General features: G+C 30.6%; 1 protein-coding gene across 9 annotated transcripts in view; it reads right to left on the bottom strand.

The window, feature by feature from the left end:
• The window catches only part of LOC143080752 (dynein axonemal heavy chain 5-like), a 158,550-nt gene that overhangs the window by 95,105 nt on the left and 44,299 nt on the right, over positions 1 to 19,146 (bottom strand). For 5 of the 9 annotated variants that reach the window (XM_076256760.1, XM_076256761.1, XM_076256764.1 and 2 more), the window contains exons 2-11: positions 11,744 to 11,878; positions 10,517 to 10,607; positions 6,657 to 6,698; positions 5,219 to 5,379; positions 4,294 to 4,501; positions 3,703 to 4,043; positions 3,271 to 3,384; positions 2,811 to 2,918; positions 1,894 to 2,203; positions 1,546 to 1,682 (exon numbers count right to left, since the gene is read on the bottom strand). In XM_076256760.1, the coding sequence (XP_076112875.1) occupies positions 1,546 to 1,682; positions 1,894 to 2,203; positions 2,811 to 2,918; positions 3,271 to 3,384; positions 3,703 to 4,043; positions 4,294 to 4,501; positions 5,219 to 5,379; positions 6,657 to 6,698; positions 10,517 to 10,607; positions 11,744 to 11,878 (1,647 nt within the window). Of the gene's footprint in view, positions 1 to 1,545; positions 1,683 to 1,893; positions 2,204 to 2,810; positions 2,919 to 3,270; positions 3,385 to 3,702; positions 4,044 to 4,293; positions 4,502 to 5,218; positions 5,380 to 6,656; positions 6,699 to 10,516; positions 10,608 to 11,743; positions 11,879 to 14,012; positions 14,428 to 19,146 lie in introns of those variants that run through there. The other 4 variants (XM_076256762.1, XM_076256768.1, XM_076256766.1 and 1 more) reach the window with 3 other exon arrangements.

Below are 19,146 nucleotides of genomic sequence, written 5' to 3' on the forward strand. Positions count from 1 at the left end.
GACCCTTTTGTTTAGAAAGGGCTTGATCTGAAATAGCATTCAATGATAAAATAATACACACTCCCACAACACCTCAGGGAAAGTTTTATCATTAACTCACTATACAAGGTGTACAATCATATCTCCAATTTTTATTATAATAAAATATTACTGACTTATTACAGGTATTTTCTCATGTAGAAAATGGTGGATTAACCATTATTTTATAGCTAGCAAAACCTCACAATTGTATGACAGTTGCATAAAATTCCATCTGGAAACAAGAGTCCTTAATCTTTAGGCCACGGTTTTTTATTTTGTTGGTTTACGGATTTTCCCAATGAAAAAGTCGGGTCGGTCGGTCGGAAAAAAAAAGAAAAAAAAATATTTTTCAAGACAGAAAAATATGCAAAATAAATATATATTTCACCTTTCTAATTATATGTTTGTTATGCTATTTTGTCATCATTTCTTAAATTTTAGTTCGATGAAATATTCTTGCTCAGCTGTCATAAATATCGCATGTGACATTGTCTAATAATTTCCCGTAAAAAAGGGGTGTGTGCACGGACAAAGACGAAATTAAATCGTCATTTCACAAACAAGAAAAACAAATTCGTGTAGCTCTTAATCAATTCCAGAAAGCTTGGTTAGTAATGATCTTCAAGCACCAAAACTGATATAGAAAAAAATGTAAAAAACGTCGTACAAAAATAAGTTTCAACAAACGTGTCAAAAACGTAATAGACTTGTCCACTGGAAAAACGAGAATATCGGGTTAATCTGGTGTCATGCATTCCCATTTTTTATCCAAATTGACGATATATTTTTTATTATCTATGAAACAAGAAAATTCTAAATGATTTATTGATATTCAGAACTTTAACTTTGTGCCTTCCACCTTTCCACATTTGGACAAGTCTATTTCTATGATATTATGCATCTTACGGACTGATGACAAATAAGGGAAACGAACTTACTGTGTAACTGGTTATAAACACAGATTTCGTTCCGCAAAATTACTTGTGCAAACGACATTTCAAGGTCAATTATAATTGATTTGTCTATTTTTAGAAACGTAAACTGGAAGTTTTATTTTTTCACAACAGAAAGTGTTATCAATTTTGTTAGTGATTAATGCATTTTATTTCATAAAAAAAGAAGATTTTAATTATTTTTCAGGGATAATGTATTTGTTAGGGTTGGCGGGAATAAAAAAGCATGAAAAGTCAATTTTATTTTTATTCTGGAAATCGGCAAAATCGGGTCGGCGGATCCGTAAACCAACAAATTAAAAAATCCTGGCCTTAATATGTTTTGTAAAAAAATATTTTCACTATAAAGATCTGACTAACTCATAGTTATATCTGTGCAACACTTTAAATGGTTCATACAAAATTCTAATACAAATGTTGAATTATACGTGTCTGAAGACAAGAAACATATCTAAGAATTTCAAACTAAATATAAATGGTGTACCAATTGAGATATTAAACATTTATTTTGTATGTTAGAATGTTTTTAATATTCCGATCTCAGATCTTTTAAATGTGCAAAGATACTCACATGTAGTTCAGCAACCATTCTTTTGAACTCATCAAAATCAGTATCAAATTCCTGTTTTCTCTGATCCAAAAAATCATAGGTTTTCTTTCTCATTGCAGTAGTGATCACACTAAATCTGTTGGCCATTTTGTCAATCTCTGTAAACAAAAAAATATACCGGTACATCTAGTTCTAGTTCAAAGTCAAAACCAATAGATAATATGCATTTACTTTTTAAGAATCAAAATTTAAAAAATAATCTAATCTTCCAAACTGTTTTTTTTCATTTGTTAGTAATTTTCTTTTGCCTATTAATTTTTTTTTATTATAAATTCTTCAATAAACTACTGAGAGTATAAAAATACCAACCTTCAATCTTGGATTCCGACAGATGAGAGTACAGAGAAATAGTCTCAAACATTTCAATGATCTTTTTCAATCTTCTTGTAAACGTATCAAACTTTCCAAAGATGTACATCTCTGAAAATTCAAATGGACGTTCATTTGGCATCTTCTCCAACTTTTCCTTAGTTTTATGAAAGCATCGTTGATATTCTTCGTTAAGTTTGATGCAATCGTTCAGTTTCCTGACGACATCCTCTTGTTTCTGTGTCCACACAGTCTCGTATCCACCACAGGAGATGTACGACTTACACGCTGTTATCATCTGATTCGTGATCTGAAAGAGAAATATCAAAATAAGAAAATCTATTATCTGTTATGATTGAAAATGAGACAATTTTCCTTCAGAGTCTCATTGACTTCCTTCAACAATCAAGAAAACCCATTTCTTGTAGTCAGATTTAAACAGCTCTTCCATCACAATAACTGTGAGAGCTCAACCCTCATATAACCTAGAAAAACAAAATAAGCACAAAATGCTTAGAAGACTTCAAGTCTGGCTTTTTATGTATGAAATTAAATTGAGTAGAGTCTTTCCTTCATTTCGATTTTGTGTACTGGTGTCTTTTTTTTAAAATCATGATCATTCAAACCTTTTGCTTATTAGTGAGAGATTTATCTAGCTATAAAACCAGGTTTAATTCACCATTTTCTACATAAGAAAATGCCTGTACTAAGTCAGGAATATGACAGTTTTTATCCATTTGTTTGATGTGTTTGAGCTTTTAATTTTACCATTTGATTAGGGACTTTCCATTTTGATTTTTTTTTTCAAGTTGGTATTTTTGTGTTTTTACTTTTTCTTTCTTTAGTTTTGTAGAATTATAGTCACTCCACATAGGTTTAAAATGCATGTAAGTTCAACGGCATACTGCAAAACTTACCTTGACAAAAAGTGATGTCATACGCTCTGATGTATTGTAGTATCTGGATATAGAGTGGATCATTCTGATAGCGTTGATCAACCCTGGGATAGCGTCTAACATGCCAACCTAAAATAGGAAAATATTTATGGAAAGGGCCTAATTATAAAAGAACCAAATTATCAAAATAAAAATAAAAAGAAGCATTATACAATCAATTTTCTTCTGGTTTATAATTTACAGGAATTTAGACATTAAAACCTTTATACATTCTATGAAACCAAAAGACATGACAGGAGAAGGACAAAGTTTGGATTTTTTTCTTTCTTTTCATGTTGATTGCTAAATACAAACTAGGTCTTAAAAAGTCTAGAAGAAGAGCATTGCAACAGCAGCATATATTGTTCACTCTCTTGGAATACTCTAAAAAAAAAATTCAAAAGTTTAACTAAGAAATTACTTGAGGTGTAAATAAACTTACTGGATCACTGTTGTAAAGTGGGTCACAGAATTTCTCCAACGTGTACAGAAACTTCACGTTGTCACGAGCTTCATTGGCCAAGTCAGTCACTCGTCTGTCTAATTCCTGCCATCTCTGCAATATATTAAAACAATGAAATTACTTTTTTATAGGATTTAAACAAAAATTTCTCAAATTTTATTGCTTTTTTTGCATATACAATATAAGACATTGTCATCAAATATTCAGAAAAAATAATGTTAGACATTAAACATCAAAAGATTAATAGTATTTGATAATTCAGGAATGGTTGGTCATACATATTTTTCTCCAGTGTGTTTTGCTATCGTTTGAATGGCTGTCAACACATATAATTTTTTTTCTTCTTCATAATAGATGGAATGGCTTTTAAACTGATATCCTTTACATATTAAAGAAGTTTAATAAACTTACAGCTACAAGTTTTGATTTAGCAGCATGGAGAACCCCAAGGACAGCTTTCACATCGGAACCCTTAATCTGGTCCAATAAATAATTAAACTTGGACATCCTTTTCTTCCAGTGGTCCAATTCAGCCCTAGGTCCAATATCATCAGCCTCCTTCCTCATCTGTTCACTCTCGGCTAGGACTTGTTCCAGTTGTTTCAGCCATACTCCCATGCATTGCTCTATACCCTCTAGAGCCTCAGAACTGTTAGCTACTGCCTGGTAATCAGCAGGTGTGTTGATTTTTGACAATTCGTATGTTTCACATGGTTTCAATGTCACTTTCTCTTCAAGACTTTCTTGTGCACCTATTAAATAATAATATCAATACTTTAGACATCATCTAACGATACTAAAGGTTGAAAATAGGATAACTTATGCAGTTGATATTATAAAATTTTTAGATCACACTTTGGATTAGCACTCAATTAACAACTTTTTCTTTAACCTTAAGATCTGATACAGCAAATAAGATGAACAATTTTTCCTTTTTCATAGTGATGTTGACTTTTTGTGCTGATGCATTTTTAAGAAATCCTAAGGTATGAACACACTTACCCACAAGAACAGATACAAATGAGTCCAATGTGTTGAGGAAGTCTGTCCTGATCTGTATGCCTGAGGGACTGTCCAGTTTACCCCACCCTCCATCCAGACTCTTCAGAGCTGGGATAAAGATACTGGAGAGAAGACTTTCTACAGCATGTAGAAGACCGCTACCATTTTTTCCTTGACTGCTGGTATCCAACTTGGTGAAATTGATCTCCTGTAAATAATAATTCAATATATGGATCAGTTTAAATATGCTTAACAAAATTTTCTACTGTTGATATAAAATATTATTAAAGAATTCATATGTTTAGGACTATTGGTTGGTTTTTTTTTAGCAATTTCTGCTTAATGTTAAAGTTAATAAAAAATATGATCAGGCTATTCACATTATTGTGAAAAATCAGTTTTTCTTTTATGTATAAATTACTAATTTCATTGCATATCTCGTTTTTCTTTATATTGATTATAGGGTTTTCAATCATTCTTCTACATTAGAGCTTGAGGTTTGGTGTGAGCCAAGGCTTAATGTTGAAGACCGTACCTTGACCTTCAATGGTTTACTTTTATAAACTGTGACTTGAATGGAGAGTTGTCTCATTGGCACTCATTCCACATCTTCATATATCTTTTAAGGTTTATAAATTTTTCAAATTTTACTCCATTTAAAAAGTTTACATAGTACTTGTAGAAATTGGCAAGTTAACTTAAAAGTCAAAGATTTAAATCCTTTGAACACCATCTTTATATTTTCACAAAATTTATTAGACTTTGTAAAGGTTCTTTCCTTTTTTTCCACATTTCTTGTATATTTGTCAAGTTAAGAGGCTTCCGTCAGATGATAGAATTTCTGTTGACAAAGTAAACTTGAACATTTCTATTGAACATATTTGACATAGTGCTATAAAATTCTGCAATGATCATATGATTTTACCTTAGAGATATTTTGTTCTGTTATTTGTGCCCCTGGTTCGACCTTGGTAAACACAAGAGCAATTCCACGGAGAGGTGTATCTCGTCCATTTGTAACAAACACTTTAGGTTTGGTAGATCTTGTAAACTTTGGCTGTGGTGGACCCACACGGATCTGTTCCACTGAAATAGTCAAAAGTAAAGTAAAAAGATCTACTTAGTAATAATTCTATAGAAAATAAAACTGTATATAATGCACTTCTTAAGGTCACAGTATGGTCTTCTTTGAAGAACAACTATGGTAAATTCAGAAGTTATTGTGTGTACTTACAGTTGTGATTTTATAAAGAATAGACAGAATGTGAGATTTATTAAAAGCAATTTCAGTAAAATCAACATACCGATATATGAACATGTACCAGATATCAGAATGACTGTTATTATAGTCAAGATATTCACATTAATATACCTCACAGTAATTTCAGAATTTACAGTACTTTCTACATGCTTGAAATTCCCTTAACAATATGTGAATATAAAGATGACCAAAAATGTGAATATAAAGATGACCAAAAATAAGAATATAAAGATGACCAAAAATGTGAATATAAAGATGACCAAAAATGTGATGAACACCAAAAATGAAAACAGTAAAAGACAGCTACAACTACTGATGAAACCTATGAAACATCAATCAGTCAAGCTCTAGTTATTCTAATTCTGTAGCTCTTATTAATTTTTTTAAAAGTTCCACAGCTAGGGATAGGCATGCAAATGTTCTGGCTACTTTATTATATAGAATATGTGATAATTAAGAACTCATAATTCTAAGTAACATGAAAACCACATCACTTTTTTCACAAATATTATACATAGCCTAAGGTAAATGGTATAATCAACTCCATCAGACAAAGTTGACCGTAAATATATCAATTTATTTTCTAATTACCTTTTTTGGTTTTATAAAAATTATAAAAATTTATAAAAAAGATTTTGACTCTGAGCTTTCCTGCTGAAGTTTTCTCCAGAAAAGTGTTTCAAACAGCTCATTTTTGAGTGCAATATTTATATTTATGATGATATGTTTGGTTAAGATTTTATATACTGCACACAGATGAATCATGACAAAAAATGAATGTTACTCATAATGCTTCAATATTCTGCACTTAATATATGTGCATGACAAAAAAAATCAATTAATTTAAAATATGAAGTTTCAATTTTAACTTTTGTTATTTAAAAGTTATACCTTTTGAAAGAAACTACATTTTCTAAATTATATGTACTTTTATGTTGCAACATAAAAAAACTCATTTACATCTCTTTTAAAGTTAATAAAAAACTGACTGTTAAAATGATAGAGGGATCACACTTTGGGTGTGAAATCTGAAGTGTGAAAACAAAACATCATTGCACACAATGTGAAAATTAAATAAATAACTTCACCATTATAATCTTACATGAAAACTTATGCTGTCCGGTGTCAAAATGTGCTGTGTTCGCTGAAAAAAGTTTGACAAAACTTGTTATAAGTTTGGTAAAAAATAGTAATCTTGACCAAGATTTGTGTATGGAGACCTTGTAATGAGCTGGTTAGAGTTTTTACAGAGTTTTTGACAGAGAAAATTAGGGAAAAAGCTTAAATTCTATGCAAAAGACAGGATAATAAAGATTTTTAAAAAAATGTATTGTTTCTCATCGCATCAGAAATATTTATACAATTTAAAATTTATGTATCATTTTTTTTGGTATAAAGAAAATATGATGATTTGACTGTAATCTTAGATAACCAAACAGTAAAATTTGAAGACCAAAGAACAAGTTTATATTCTAAATGAGATTGAAATCCTTGTGAAATCTTATTGCTAAGCCTAACTAATGTCTATAAATGAAATCACATTACTTAAAGCCTAACTAATGTATACAAATTACATAATGATTGCAAGGCTTATATTCATACTGTTACTTATCTGATCTATAAGAAATGATCACGCATAATACAAGTGTAACAAACTGTCAATTTCAAATGATTTTTTTTGTTTAATAACCTTCGTTAATGTATTGTTACATAAACTTGTTGAGTAACATGTATCAACTGCCTTAGATACCAATATCTCTTTGCGACAAAAAATGAAATGATAAACTTTTGGACACACTTCAGTTGAACATGATATCAATTGTATAATTCAATAATACCGTTATGTCTGATCTTTTCAACACTTTCAAACAGGTAACCTGAGGAGAAAAATTTGAACGAAACAAGAATTTACACGTCTCATTGATACTAAACTCAACTGAAGAATTTATTGTTTAGGCCATATTTACTTACATAAATAGTTTAAATCGTTGAAAGTCAGGTAAAAGAACTAAGGTATTATGAAAAATCAAATAAAATTTAACCGCACTGCATGGATGTTAATATAAAATAAACAAAAGTGAGCTATATATACATAAATTTTATCTTCAATCTATACCGGTACATGAAGTTTAATTCGTGTCATCTATTAGAATCACAAAAGGGTCAGTGTACCAAAGATGTTAGGACTTTTTACTTATACTAATATTCTTATTCACAAAAATACACAGATTTAATATTGATAAAACTATTATATATTTGTTTTAAAAATGAGAAAGAAAATATGAAATGTGAAAATTGATCTTACAGAATTTTAATAATCATCCTTAATAATTGAGAAAATTAATATTTTTATTTCGTGATTTTTGAGAAAAAAAGATTTTTATTTCTAATTTTTCAATGAAATCACTAAGGGCTGTGGTATATCACAGGATTTTGTATAAGTGGCAATATTTTGCACTATATTGAGTAACATTTCACCAATCAGACAGGGTTTCTTCCTCTTCCTAAACATATATAAAATTGGCTGCCATGTTGTAGCCTAATGTGTAGAAAGTTGTGCTAATCACCAACACACAATTAACCAAACTTGTATATGTTTGTTTTTTTATTATTTGTAAAAATTAAACTTTTATCTTTGAATTAGGAATACTAAAGTCAATCATGCTTTTAGATGAGTTGCCATAGAAACCAGGTAGTGGTACCAAGGAGTGATCCCTTATTCTCAGCTAGACCATACTATATTCAATCATGCTTTTACATGAGTTGCCATAGAAAAAGAAGAAGTGATCCCATATTCTCAGCAAGTCATAAACTACGATTTCCTCCTAATGACAATACCTGTTTTAACGACAGATGACTTTATTGGTTGTGTTTTAATTACGATTCCCTACTGTCAATATTTATGTGAAATCAATTATTATGACTTTTATTCTGTGATGTCAATTTGGTCTATTGTGATAGGTACTTAACTTTATTGTTTAATTTAACCTTAAAACGAATGAAAACTGGGGAATACAAATAATAAAACAACATTATATTTACAACAAAAACTTGACAGTTCGCTATCAGAAATGTACATTTTTAAAAAACACTTTTCACTATTCTCTCCAGATTATATTCATTGAAGATGTCATTTTTTCATGACAAGTTATTTGACCTAAAGATGATAATTTTGCAAAAAAAAGCCCTCTTTCTTTTAATTGACATTTTCATTGTGTCAAAATGAACATTTTGAAAATTTTGAAAAGAATTGTTTGACAGCAACATTGTTAAATAAGTAAAAAAAAGAAGTGATAAGAAATATTGAAAATCCATTGATTGATATAAGAAAAATCTGATTTCATAAGGAGACTAATATTTTCTGTCAAAAATGAAATGACCAAAGTTTTAGACCTAAATAAACATTATTGTCCCATCTAGACTTACGATTCAAATCAGAACAAACAAAGAATAGAATGACAGTTTGATAGATGTTATAATCGGAATATTAATATTTTTATCTAATAATGGAAATGTTTATAAAATATTCTAGTCATAAGTAAATTTAAACTAGCACCATAATGACTCTATTCATACATCAATATCTACTGCTGATAAAAAAACATCAAAGAATCATTCTTATAACTTCAATAAAATTCCTCATTTTCATTTAATCATACATCTAAAAGAACACATTATAAAATTCTTTGAATGCCACAATACTTGAAACAAAACCTGAACTTTTGAAGATGTATTTTTGTTATAAAACCAATCATGACTAGGCATTTAAGGACAATGACTAATGTCAGAATAGCAAAAACATTTCCTATGTATTTTATTTAAAAGTCATATATACTGATCATCAAAAATTAAACACAACTGTATTCTGAATTCTGACTTTAAATGTTTGAGGCATTACATGCTTCATACAAAAAAAAAATCCAAAGTGAAAAAAGAAAGTAGAGACCTGAAAGTAACAGTATGGTTTTTGAGAATTTTAAACTAAGAAATATTCTTAACTTCTTGACACCATTGTAATTGTCAAAACAGGTTAGGATAATCTGATTATTTTTCACAATGAAGAAATTAAAATCAAAGTAACAGTTATACACCCACAGGGTATGTGTAGTATTTCTTTATGTTATCAGTATACTTTTGTTTACATGTAAACAAACATGTAACCATGTGTAATATTTGAATACATGGTGTTCATTGAAGTAGACTAGAGATTAATTTCTTCACTGATCTTTTTATTCAAATACTATTTAAATTTCCTATTACACAAATTAAATGTCTCTTTATGACTTTTAGTTCAAACTATTCTAAGCATATTCAAACATTAATACTCTTACTGTGTGATTGTGCAATCACAGATATCTTTTTGGATTTTTGGAATTGTCGTTTTGAGATCATTCCAAGCCCAGTAAAGATGTGAATGTTATAGAAAGAGAAAGTTATCCCTCAAAAAGTCATCTTTATATCAACACATGATCTAACAAGATAGACAACTGAATACATTTCTTGCTTTGTTTTACTCATTTGGAATTTTGGTATTTTTTTACTTTAGGGGTCCCAACACTATATAGCTATACTAAATTGACCCTAACATAAAACCTTAACTTTTCCTATAAATAATTCTAACACTACAAGGTAGCTTAAAACCTCAAATCTAGACCTATCTTTGAAAAACCCTGAGAGCCTAACCATAAATGAACAATAAATCTAAAGTATTATAGGGAGTGTTTTGCTCATACATTATGTCCCATGATATTTCTCAGCCCATTTCATTCCAGAAGTAAAATAAACTTCTTAAACCCCTAAACAGATAATAGAGTTTTCAAGAACTTTGGCAGAAGAGATTGGGAATATATAATTGGGGATTCCACATTCTTGGAACAAAAGAAATGTAACAAAACTTATGGGATAGCCAGTGGGAACCAACAGTCACCCTTTCACTTTCATTATATTTGATCATATACATACATGGTTCTTTAGGTTCTTCAGGTTCTTGGTAATAAAACAACAGCTGTCCTAGATCTTTGTTTCCATTCAGAAACTGGTCCATCATATCAATCTGAAATTATTAAGGTGTTATATTTATCAATACTCATCAACACCAAAATGACAACCATTGTTCTAACAAATACAACCCTTTCCAACATCCCAAGTACATTACAAATTATCCTTACAATCAATTATCTGTATACAATTTTCACCCTGTGATATTTAGAACGTTAAAGATTTATCCAGTTGCAACACTTTGTGGTTATTTTCCTCACAATTTGAGTAATGGTATACAGAGTCTGCTTATGGTACAAACAATACCGAAGTGATTTTTCTCGTCCTAGAGATATTACCATTATTTTTATTTAGCAAAAAACTAATCATTCATGATTAATGAGTTAAAAAAATTAATTTATGTTCTTTTTATGATACAAACAACTGCAACGATGACTTTTGCCTCATTTATTAGGAAAAGGACTTCTTACACAAATAATGTCATTATCAAATTGACAGATATTGAGAAAATAAGCATTTTTGTGGATATTTAATTTTGTGGTTTTGCTGATCTCTGCATACAAAGCCTTTAGATACTTCGTAATTCGTTCAACAATTTGTGGTTAACCTGTACCCCCAAAACACAATAAAATTGGAATTCAACAAATTAAAATGAATATACAGTATCACATCCCAAATCAAGTGAAGACCACTGTATCAGCCATGGAGTTCAGGCCAGTAAAGAGTAATCAAGTCCACAGTTGATATAAGATTTCATATACAATCTATTAGTTTTTTTGTCATATAAGAAATGCCTATTGAAAAAGCCAAAAAGTTAAGACCAATAGAATAGATAGATCATCAGATGTTAGTTTTGGTTATGTATTTGACGAAGTATGTGAAAAGATATTCCTCTTAATGAAACAAAACAGAATATGAAATCAGCTGTTTTCAAAACCAGAAACTAATGTAATTTCTCTTGGAATAATTCTATTACATAAATAAAACAAAGCAGATTTAAGACAAAGTTGTAGTCAGAGTATAAATTATTTGTGTTAAAGACTGAAGAAAATTTCATAGTTTCTCTCTTCCAACTACATTTTAGGGGTAAAATAGTGTGAACTAGACACCTTAAGACGGTGATTTGTCAAATTAATTGTCTATTCTTCATGTTTTCCTTATAGACTACTGGTAATAAGAACTACTGCATACCTGAACTCCTTCCAAGATGGCATCCTCCACCTCTGTGACCTCCAACCCAAGGCCATCAGCCACAGTGGTAAGGATGTAGTAATGACGTTCATCTAGGCGAGCTCTCTTAGATTCTCTCTCTTCTTTTAGCTTTTGCTGCAATAAAAAAAAGAAAATTGTACATAAAGACAAAATTTAAATATTAATATTAATTAACTGAAATGTCTCGCCTTCTTTACTAATCATTGATATTATGTCGATAGTCCTAAGTATAAAGCTTTATTACAACTGTCACATAAACTTAACATTAACCAAGTAGCTAAACAAAGACCAATGAACCATGAAAATGAGGTCAAGGTCAGATGAACCATGCCAGGCAGACATGTACAGCTAACAAAGCTTCCATACAACAAATATAGTTGACCTATTACTTATTATAGTTTAAGAAAAATAGACCAAAACACAAAAACTTAACACTGTGCAATGAACCGTGCAATTGAGGTCATGGTCAAATAAATCTGCGGGACTGACATATAGATCATAATATATTTCCATACACCAAATATAGCTGACCTTTGGCATATAAAATTACATAAAAAGACCAAAACTTAAAAACTTAACTTTGACCACTGAACCATGAAAATGAGGTCAAGGTCAGATGACATCTGCCCGCTAGACATGTACACCTTACAATCATTCCATACAACAAATATAGTAGACCTATTGCATAAAGTATGAGAAAAACAGACCAAAACACAAAAACTTAACTATAACCACTGAACCATGAAAATGAGGTCAAGGTCAGATGACACCTGCCAGTTGGACATGTACACCTTCCAGTCCTTCCATACACCGAATATACTAGCCCTATTGCTTATAGTATCTGAGATATGGACTTGACCACCAAAACTTAACCTTGTTCACTGATCCATGAAATGAGGTCGAGGTCAAGTGAAAACTGTCTGACGGGCATGAGGACCTTGCAAGGTACGCACATACCAAATATAGTTATCCTATTACTTATAATAAGAGAGAATTCAACATTACAAAAATTCTGAACTTTTTTTTCAAGTGGTCACTGAACCATGAAAATGAGGTCAAGGACATTGGACATGTGACTGATGGAAACTTCGTAACATGAAGCATCTATATACAAAGTATGAAGCATCCAGGTCTTCCACCTTCTAAAATATAAAGCTTTTAAGAAGTGAGCTAACACCGCCGCCGTAGCCGCCGTAGCCGCCGCCGCCGCCGGATCACTATCCCTATGTCGAGCTTTCTGCAACAAAAGTTGCAGGCTCGACAAAAATCACTCAATATCTACAGGAACAAAGGTAAATAGCTTCAATTCTAATGAGAAAACTCTCAAATCAATTTCTTAGGAAAAAGACAGCGTATAATCTCCATATTTTAAGTGTTTGATCTGTGAATATATTCCGGAGAAATGAATTTCATCAACACCAAAGACTTATCTCCATGGTAAACCAATTGTTCATACCATGTAGTAAACCAATTGTTCATACCATGTATGTAAAATCTACTTCTATACCATGACAATCACAAGGTTTCAACTTTAATTTAAAATTATATCAATATACCTAACCCTGTCAATAACTTCAGGTTTCAATTATAATTAAAATTCATATCAATAGAGTTTTAAATCTATATCCGTAATAATTAAATTTACAATAGTATTGGTTTAACTGCTCACAATTTTTTTTATATTTTTATATATATTTAGGTCAATTTATTATACTTATATCTTAAATACTGGCCTCTCAAGATTTTTTTTGAGAACCCTGAAATTTTTTAAATATTTATATCTTGGAAAAATGTCATAACAATTGAAAACAAACAAGAAGAGAATTAGCAATGGAACAGACTGACTGAGAATTACCAAAACATACATAAATTAAGATGTTAGTCTTCTCGTTTAAATTGTTTTACATTGTCATTTCGGCGCCTTTTAAAGCTGACTATGTGGTATAGGCTTTGCTCATTGTTGAGGGCCATATGGTGACCTATAGTTGTTAATTTTTGTGTTATTTGGTCTCTTGTGGAGAGTTGTCTCATTGGCAAGTATACCACATCTTCTTTTTCATAGTAATAATAGCTGATAGCTTTAGATATTCAGCTGTAATGTATTAAAAGCAAAAGCAAGAAAACCTACCCCCCTTTTTTTACACTTCTTACAGAAAAAAAATTAAAAAGTCAAACTTTTTCTGACAAAAATGTCAGTTCTGAGACCAAACATTTTTTTCAATGCATTAAACACATTATCTATACTTACAAGTTGTGATTCCCTATTAGCTTTTCCTGCCATAGATGCCATTTTAAAATTAGAATTAAAATCCTATACAGGTTTATAGGCTCACAAAAATGCACTAAATTATGTCATTATAAAAAGTGCTCAATAATAAAACTCATCCAATAGAGGATAAATAGTTATTTTATTATCCCAAACAATGAATATTGTCAACAATATTTTTTTTTAATCCTTTTTTAAACGAAGCATTAAACAAACTAGCACTCCACCGCTGATATATAATGCAAATAATTTGTTCCAAGTCTACACAAAGCCCTTGTACACATATTCATTGAACAGAAAGTTTTGCGTCAATTGAGTATACAAATAACTTTCCCGGTATCTATGTGTATTGTTTGTATTACGGTCTATCCAATACAAAATGATGGAAGGACTTTAGATAAGGGTCTCGGTTATATCAATTTCATAAAAACCTTTCATTATTTTAAATCTAACTTGTTCTAACAGATCAATAATTAAAAGAATTTGTTGTTTTAAGTATTTCCTTTTTACTTATCTAAGTACAATTGGCACTCATTGATCTATCCACGCTTGGTCAATCAGCGATTTAAAAAACTGATTAAACCATACCATAATAAAATTAAATTATACAGTGAAAGATATGGGTGGCTTTTCTAACAAGCTGATTAATTTGATCTATTCTTAAATTTACTTATATAATTTTATCCAACATAATTCTCAACAATCAAGTTTTATTTCAAGTTATTTTTTCTATTTACTTTTAATTTGAGAGTAATCACAAATTTTATTTTTTTTACACTTTGCTAAAATGTAGTTATCTGTGAAAAATATAATAAAAATGATATGTCAACTGAACAGCTTAATTGGTTGTGAAAAGTTAAAACAAATTTAGTATGAATTTTACGGAGAAAAAGTAACATTTAAATGTTCAGTCGGATCTAGGGACTAGGGTGGCCCTTGGATGCATGGGCCACCTTTTTTTGGAAAAATTTGGTTAATTATATAAAGAATCACTAAAGCATATGATTACTGGAGCAGCAGCACCCCCTCCCCCCCCCCCTTTTGCATGTTTGCTATAAAATTTTTCACTCTTCCAGTCTAGTTTTTCTGGTAAGCTCTCATTTAACACATGTCGTAGAATGCTAATAAAATTTAGCACAAGACAGAAACATGTAAAGTAATATATGTAATGTTGAACTTTTCACTCCTTTATCATATCATAATTATAATATGTTTACATGCCTCACAAAGCAAGAACTTTTCTTAACTACCAATTAAACCACTGATCGTGTATATATGTAACAAAGTTATTTCAGAAAATTACCAAAAGATTGTAAAAGGGGAAGTAACTCATTTTTCACTAATTCACACAATTGCCTTTTTGCATTGCAAATAGATGCAATCCAAGAATAAACAGAATTATGTTAATTCTTTAAAATTAATACCTCTATTTACATGTTAATCGTGTGATTCTTAATAAGATTATAATAATCTATGTTGTAACATATAATTATTAATAACTATCTAAATCGTTTTACTTGGCCCTATTTTTTATAAGGTATGTACGCACCTGCAATCTTAAGCCTGTAACACTAATCTAGTTTTGCATTTAAAATGAAAACAAACAGACCTGGTCATATTGGCACCTATAAAATACAGTTAGTTATTTATAACATGTAGTCCAGGGACATATTTACCCATATGACTCATCATATCTGCCAACTGTCACTATTTGTGGGGGATTTCCCCTATGGGGCTCCCAAATTTTGAAAGAGCAATTTTGTCCACAATTTTAATCAAAACAATGATTTTTACAATGGCTATAGGCTTGTGAAAGTAAGAAGAAGCCAGAAAACAACATCAAATATATTTAAAGGCCCAATCGAAGGTTTTGTAGTTTAAGAGCCATTTTGCACGTAAAACACCCATGGGCATTTTGAAAAGTTGGCAGGTATGTATGACCTACAATATTAAGTTGGCACTGACCAACTCACTGCCAATGAGACAACTTTCCTCTAGAGTCAAATGAAGAAGATTTAAGCAGTGAATTTTATTTCTATAAATCTTAGATCGATTGATTGGTGATTAAAACCACTTTCAGCACGTCTGTGTTATTTTGCTGCGGTCAGTTTTTATTGGTTGAGGAAGCCAGAGTGCATGGAGAGAACCACTAACCTTTGGCAGGAAAAATTACAATCCTAGTCCATTACAGAGTCGAGTGCCAATCATACTACATGTGGGATTCTAACTAACAACCTCCGTGTTAACAGGCTAGTGATACAGTTGTTTGACAACTCAGACCACTTGGCCACCGAGGTCTCAATAAATCTTGAAAATAAATAATTCTAAAAAAGGATCTGTCACTGCTTAAGAACTATATTTAGTACTTACAAGTCTTTCCAAGGTCTTGTGATAGTGCCGTACATATTTGTAACTCTGCAAGAATGTCACCTTATTGGTCGACATCTTATCCAAATGGAATTATTGTTGCACTTTTTTAAATCCACATTATGATCAAAACTTTTTCAATTAACTTTTTTGAAACTGTTAATGAACTTTTCTTTTTTTAAATTTGCCTCATAAAAAGAGCACAAATATAATATCCAGTAATGATATTTAAAAATATTTATCAATTCCAAAATTTTGATTACAAGTTTCTGTTACATCTGACTACAGCAAACAAAAGTATTAACACTACCAGGATCCCAATGCAACTCAAATATAGATGACAATAAATAAACTAGGAATAACTTTATGACAATAATTCAAGTTTGCAAATAAAATCTACAAAATTATACCATGATTAAATAGTTTCCATAGCAATTAATATGCAATATCTCAAAATTATAGTGTAATTATTATTTATAGTCATCAGGGAGGTCGTTTTGATAGTTGTAATTTCATCTTTGGAGACAGTAATCATTTCTGCTATTGTTTATCAAAGATAATCAAATGATACTTTAACATGCAATCAGGTCGCAGCTTAATCTTTGTCAGGCAAAACTTCAAAGTACAATGCCTATAATTATACACAGTTATCATATTATAGTGAGAAGTTCACAATATGATTGAATTTATTTATCAAGAACTATACAGAACTGTGTCAATAAATAAAATTATTAATTGATTATTGCTTGCTTAACGCCTAGTGGCAACTATTTCATGAATATTATACATGTACCATTATAGCCTTTGGGAAAGGTGGCTATAAGGATATATTGACCTGAAAGAAGTATATTTACTGAGGACGAAGTCTGAGGTTGTTATATTTCTTTGGGTTAATATATCCTGTATTGAACTCATACACAAGCTATAACTGTTATATTTTTAATTTCTTACCATATTTGTATCAAAATCATGATTGCAATATATTTTCTTTTTTCTATCATTTTATTTTGTTGGAATTTAATAGATATTCCATTGTATCATAAACAATAGCAACAAATTGTTAGGTATTTAATTTTTGAGTGTTCATCTTATTTGAAGATTTTCTTCTTATCATGAATAATCGATCAAAAGTATACTTGACCTCACAAAGTATATTGGTTTTTAGATATTCTAAAAATAACCATGTAATATCACTTTTGCTATCTGCTGTTTTCTATCTACCTTCTATATCCCTGAACGAATCAAATTAGTTAAAATATATGAATTAATAATATTAATGACTATGGGTTGTTCCTCTATCTGTATCACTCTGCTCAGCTCTTAATAAAATTGCGTATCATTATATATGTTGATCCAACATAAATACCCAGACTTATCACTGACGTCATAATGAATGAATCGCCGTTTACATGTTTGACTCAAACTTATATATCAAGCCATCTTCCAGTTTGCTGGTGAAAAAAAAAAAAATTTGAAAGAATTTACTTGTTTATATCATACAAAATTTGCAAATAAAACCTGATAAATCATTAATTTGGTTGTCTGCTTATTGATATTGTAAAATGTCAGCTGCTCAACACATTATGAAGAATCTATGAAGCCTTTTTGAACTCATTCGCTCACAGTGCTAACTCAATGAAAAACTTCATGTTGTGACCCAGGCAGCTGATATTCTACACTATCAATATGCAGACCTGATAATTGGTACTTATCAATCAATAAAGCAGGCTCTACAAAGTAGGCTAACCAAAAATGAAGGGCATGAAATTTGGACTGCCACTGGAAATCAGGCTTTGTTAAATAAGGGTAGGAAGTTTAACCTTGCATCAGCAAACCTTAAAATGACCCCTCAAATAAAGGCAACAGTTGTATACCGCTGAAACGCATCAAATATAAGAGAACTACGACACAACATTAAAATGTAACACACACACAGAAACAAACTATAATATAACAATGTCCATTTCCCTGATGTAGTACAGGGCATTTTAAGACAAGAGGCTGTCACAACGACAGCAAACCGGATTTATTAACATTTATTTGTGTCCTGGCAATATCACAAGAACCATTACTGATGAATGGTGAAAGTGAAAATCGTCAATATCAAATTTGACCTCCATTTTGTCATCAAACTCAACATATTAAAATTTGAAAAGCTTAGATTGAATGGTTCATGAGTAAATGCAACAACGTGAATGGAAACGCCATTTTACGATCTTTCAAGAACCATAACTCCTGAACGGTAAATGTCAAAATCGTCATTATTGAAATTGACCTCTATTTTGTCATCAGTAACAACATATTAAAATTTCAAAAGCTTTGGTTGAGTGGTTCATGAGAAAATGCAAGGACACGACGGGAAACACCATTTTTCAATCTTTCAAGAACCATAACTCCTGAACGTTAAAAGTCAAAATCGTCATTATTGAACTTGACCTCCATTTTGTCATCAGTAACAGCATATTAAAATTTCGGAAGCTTTGGTAGAACAGTTCATGCATAAATGCACGGACACGACTGGAAACTCCATTTTTCAATCTTTCAAGAACCATAACTCCTGAACGGTAAAAGTCAAAATCGTCATTATTGAACTTGACCTCCATTCTGTCATCAGTAACAACATATTAAAATTTGGGAAGCTTTGGTAGAACAGTTCATGCTTAAATGCATGGACACGACTGGAAACTCCATTTTTCAATCTTTCAAGAACAATAACTCCTGAACGGTAAAAGTCAAAATCGCCATTATT

This window comes from Mytilus galloprovincialis, chromosome 6, assembly GCF_965363235.1.
Source record: "Mytilus galloprovincialis chromosome 6, xbMytGall1.hap1.1, whole genome shotgun sequence".
NCBI classification, from domain to species: domain Eukaryota; kingdom Metazoa; phylum Mollusca; class Bivalvia; order Mytilida; family Mytilidae; genus Mytilus; species Mytilus galloprovincialis.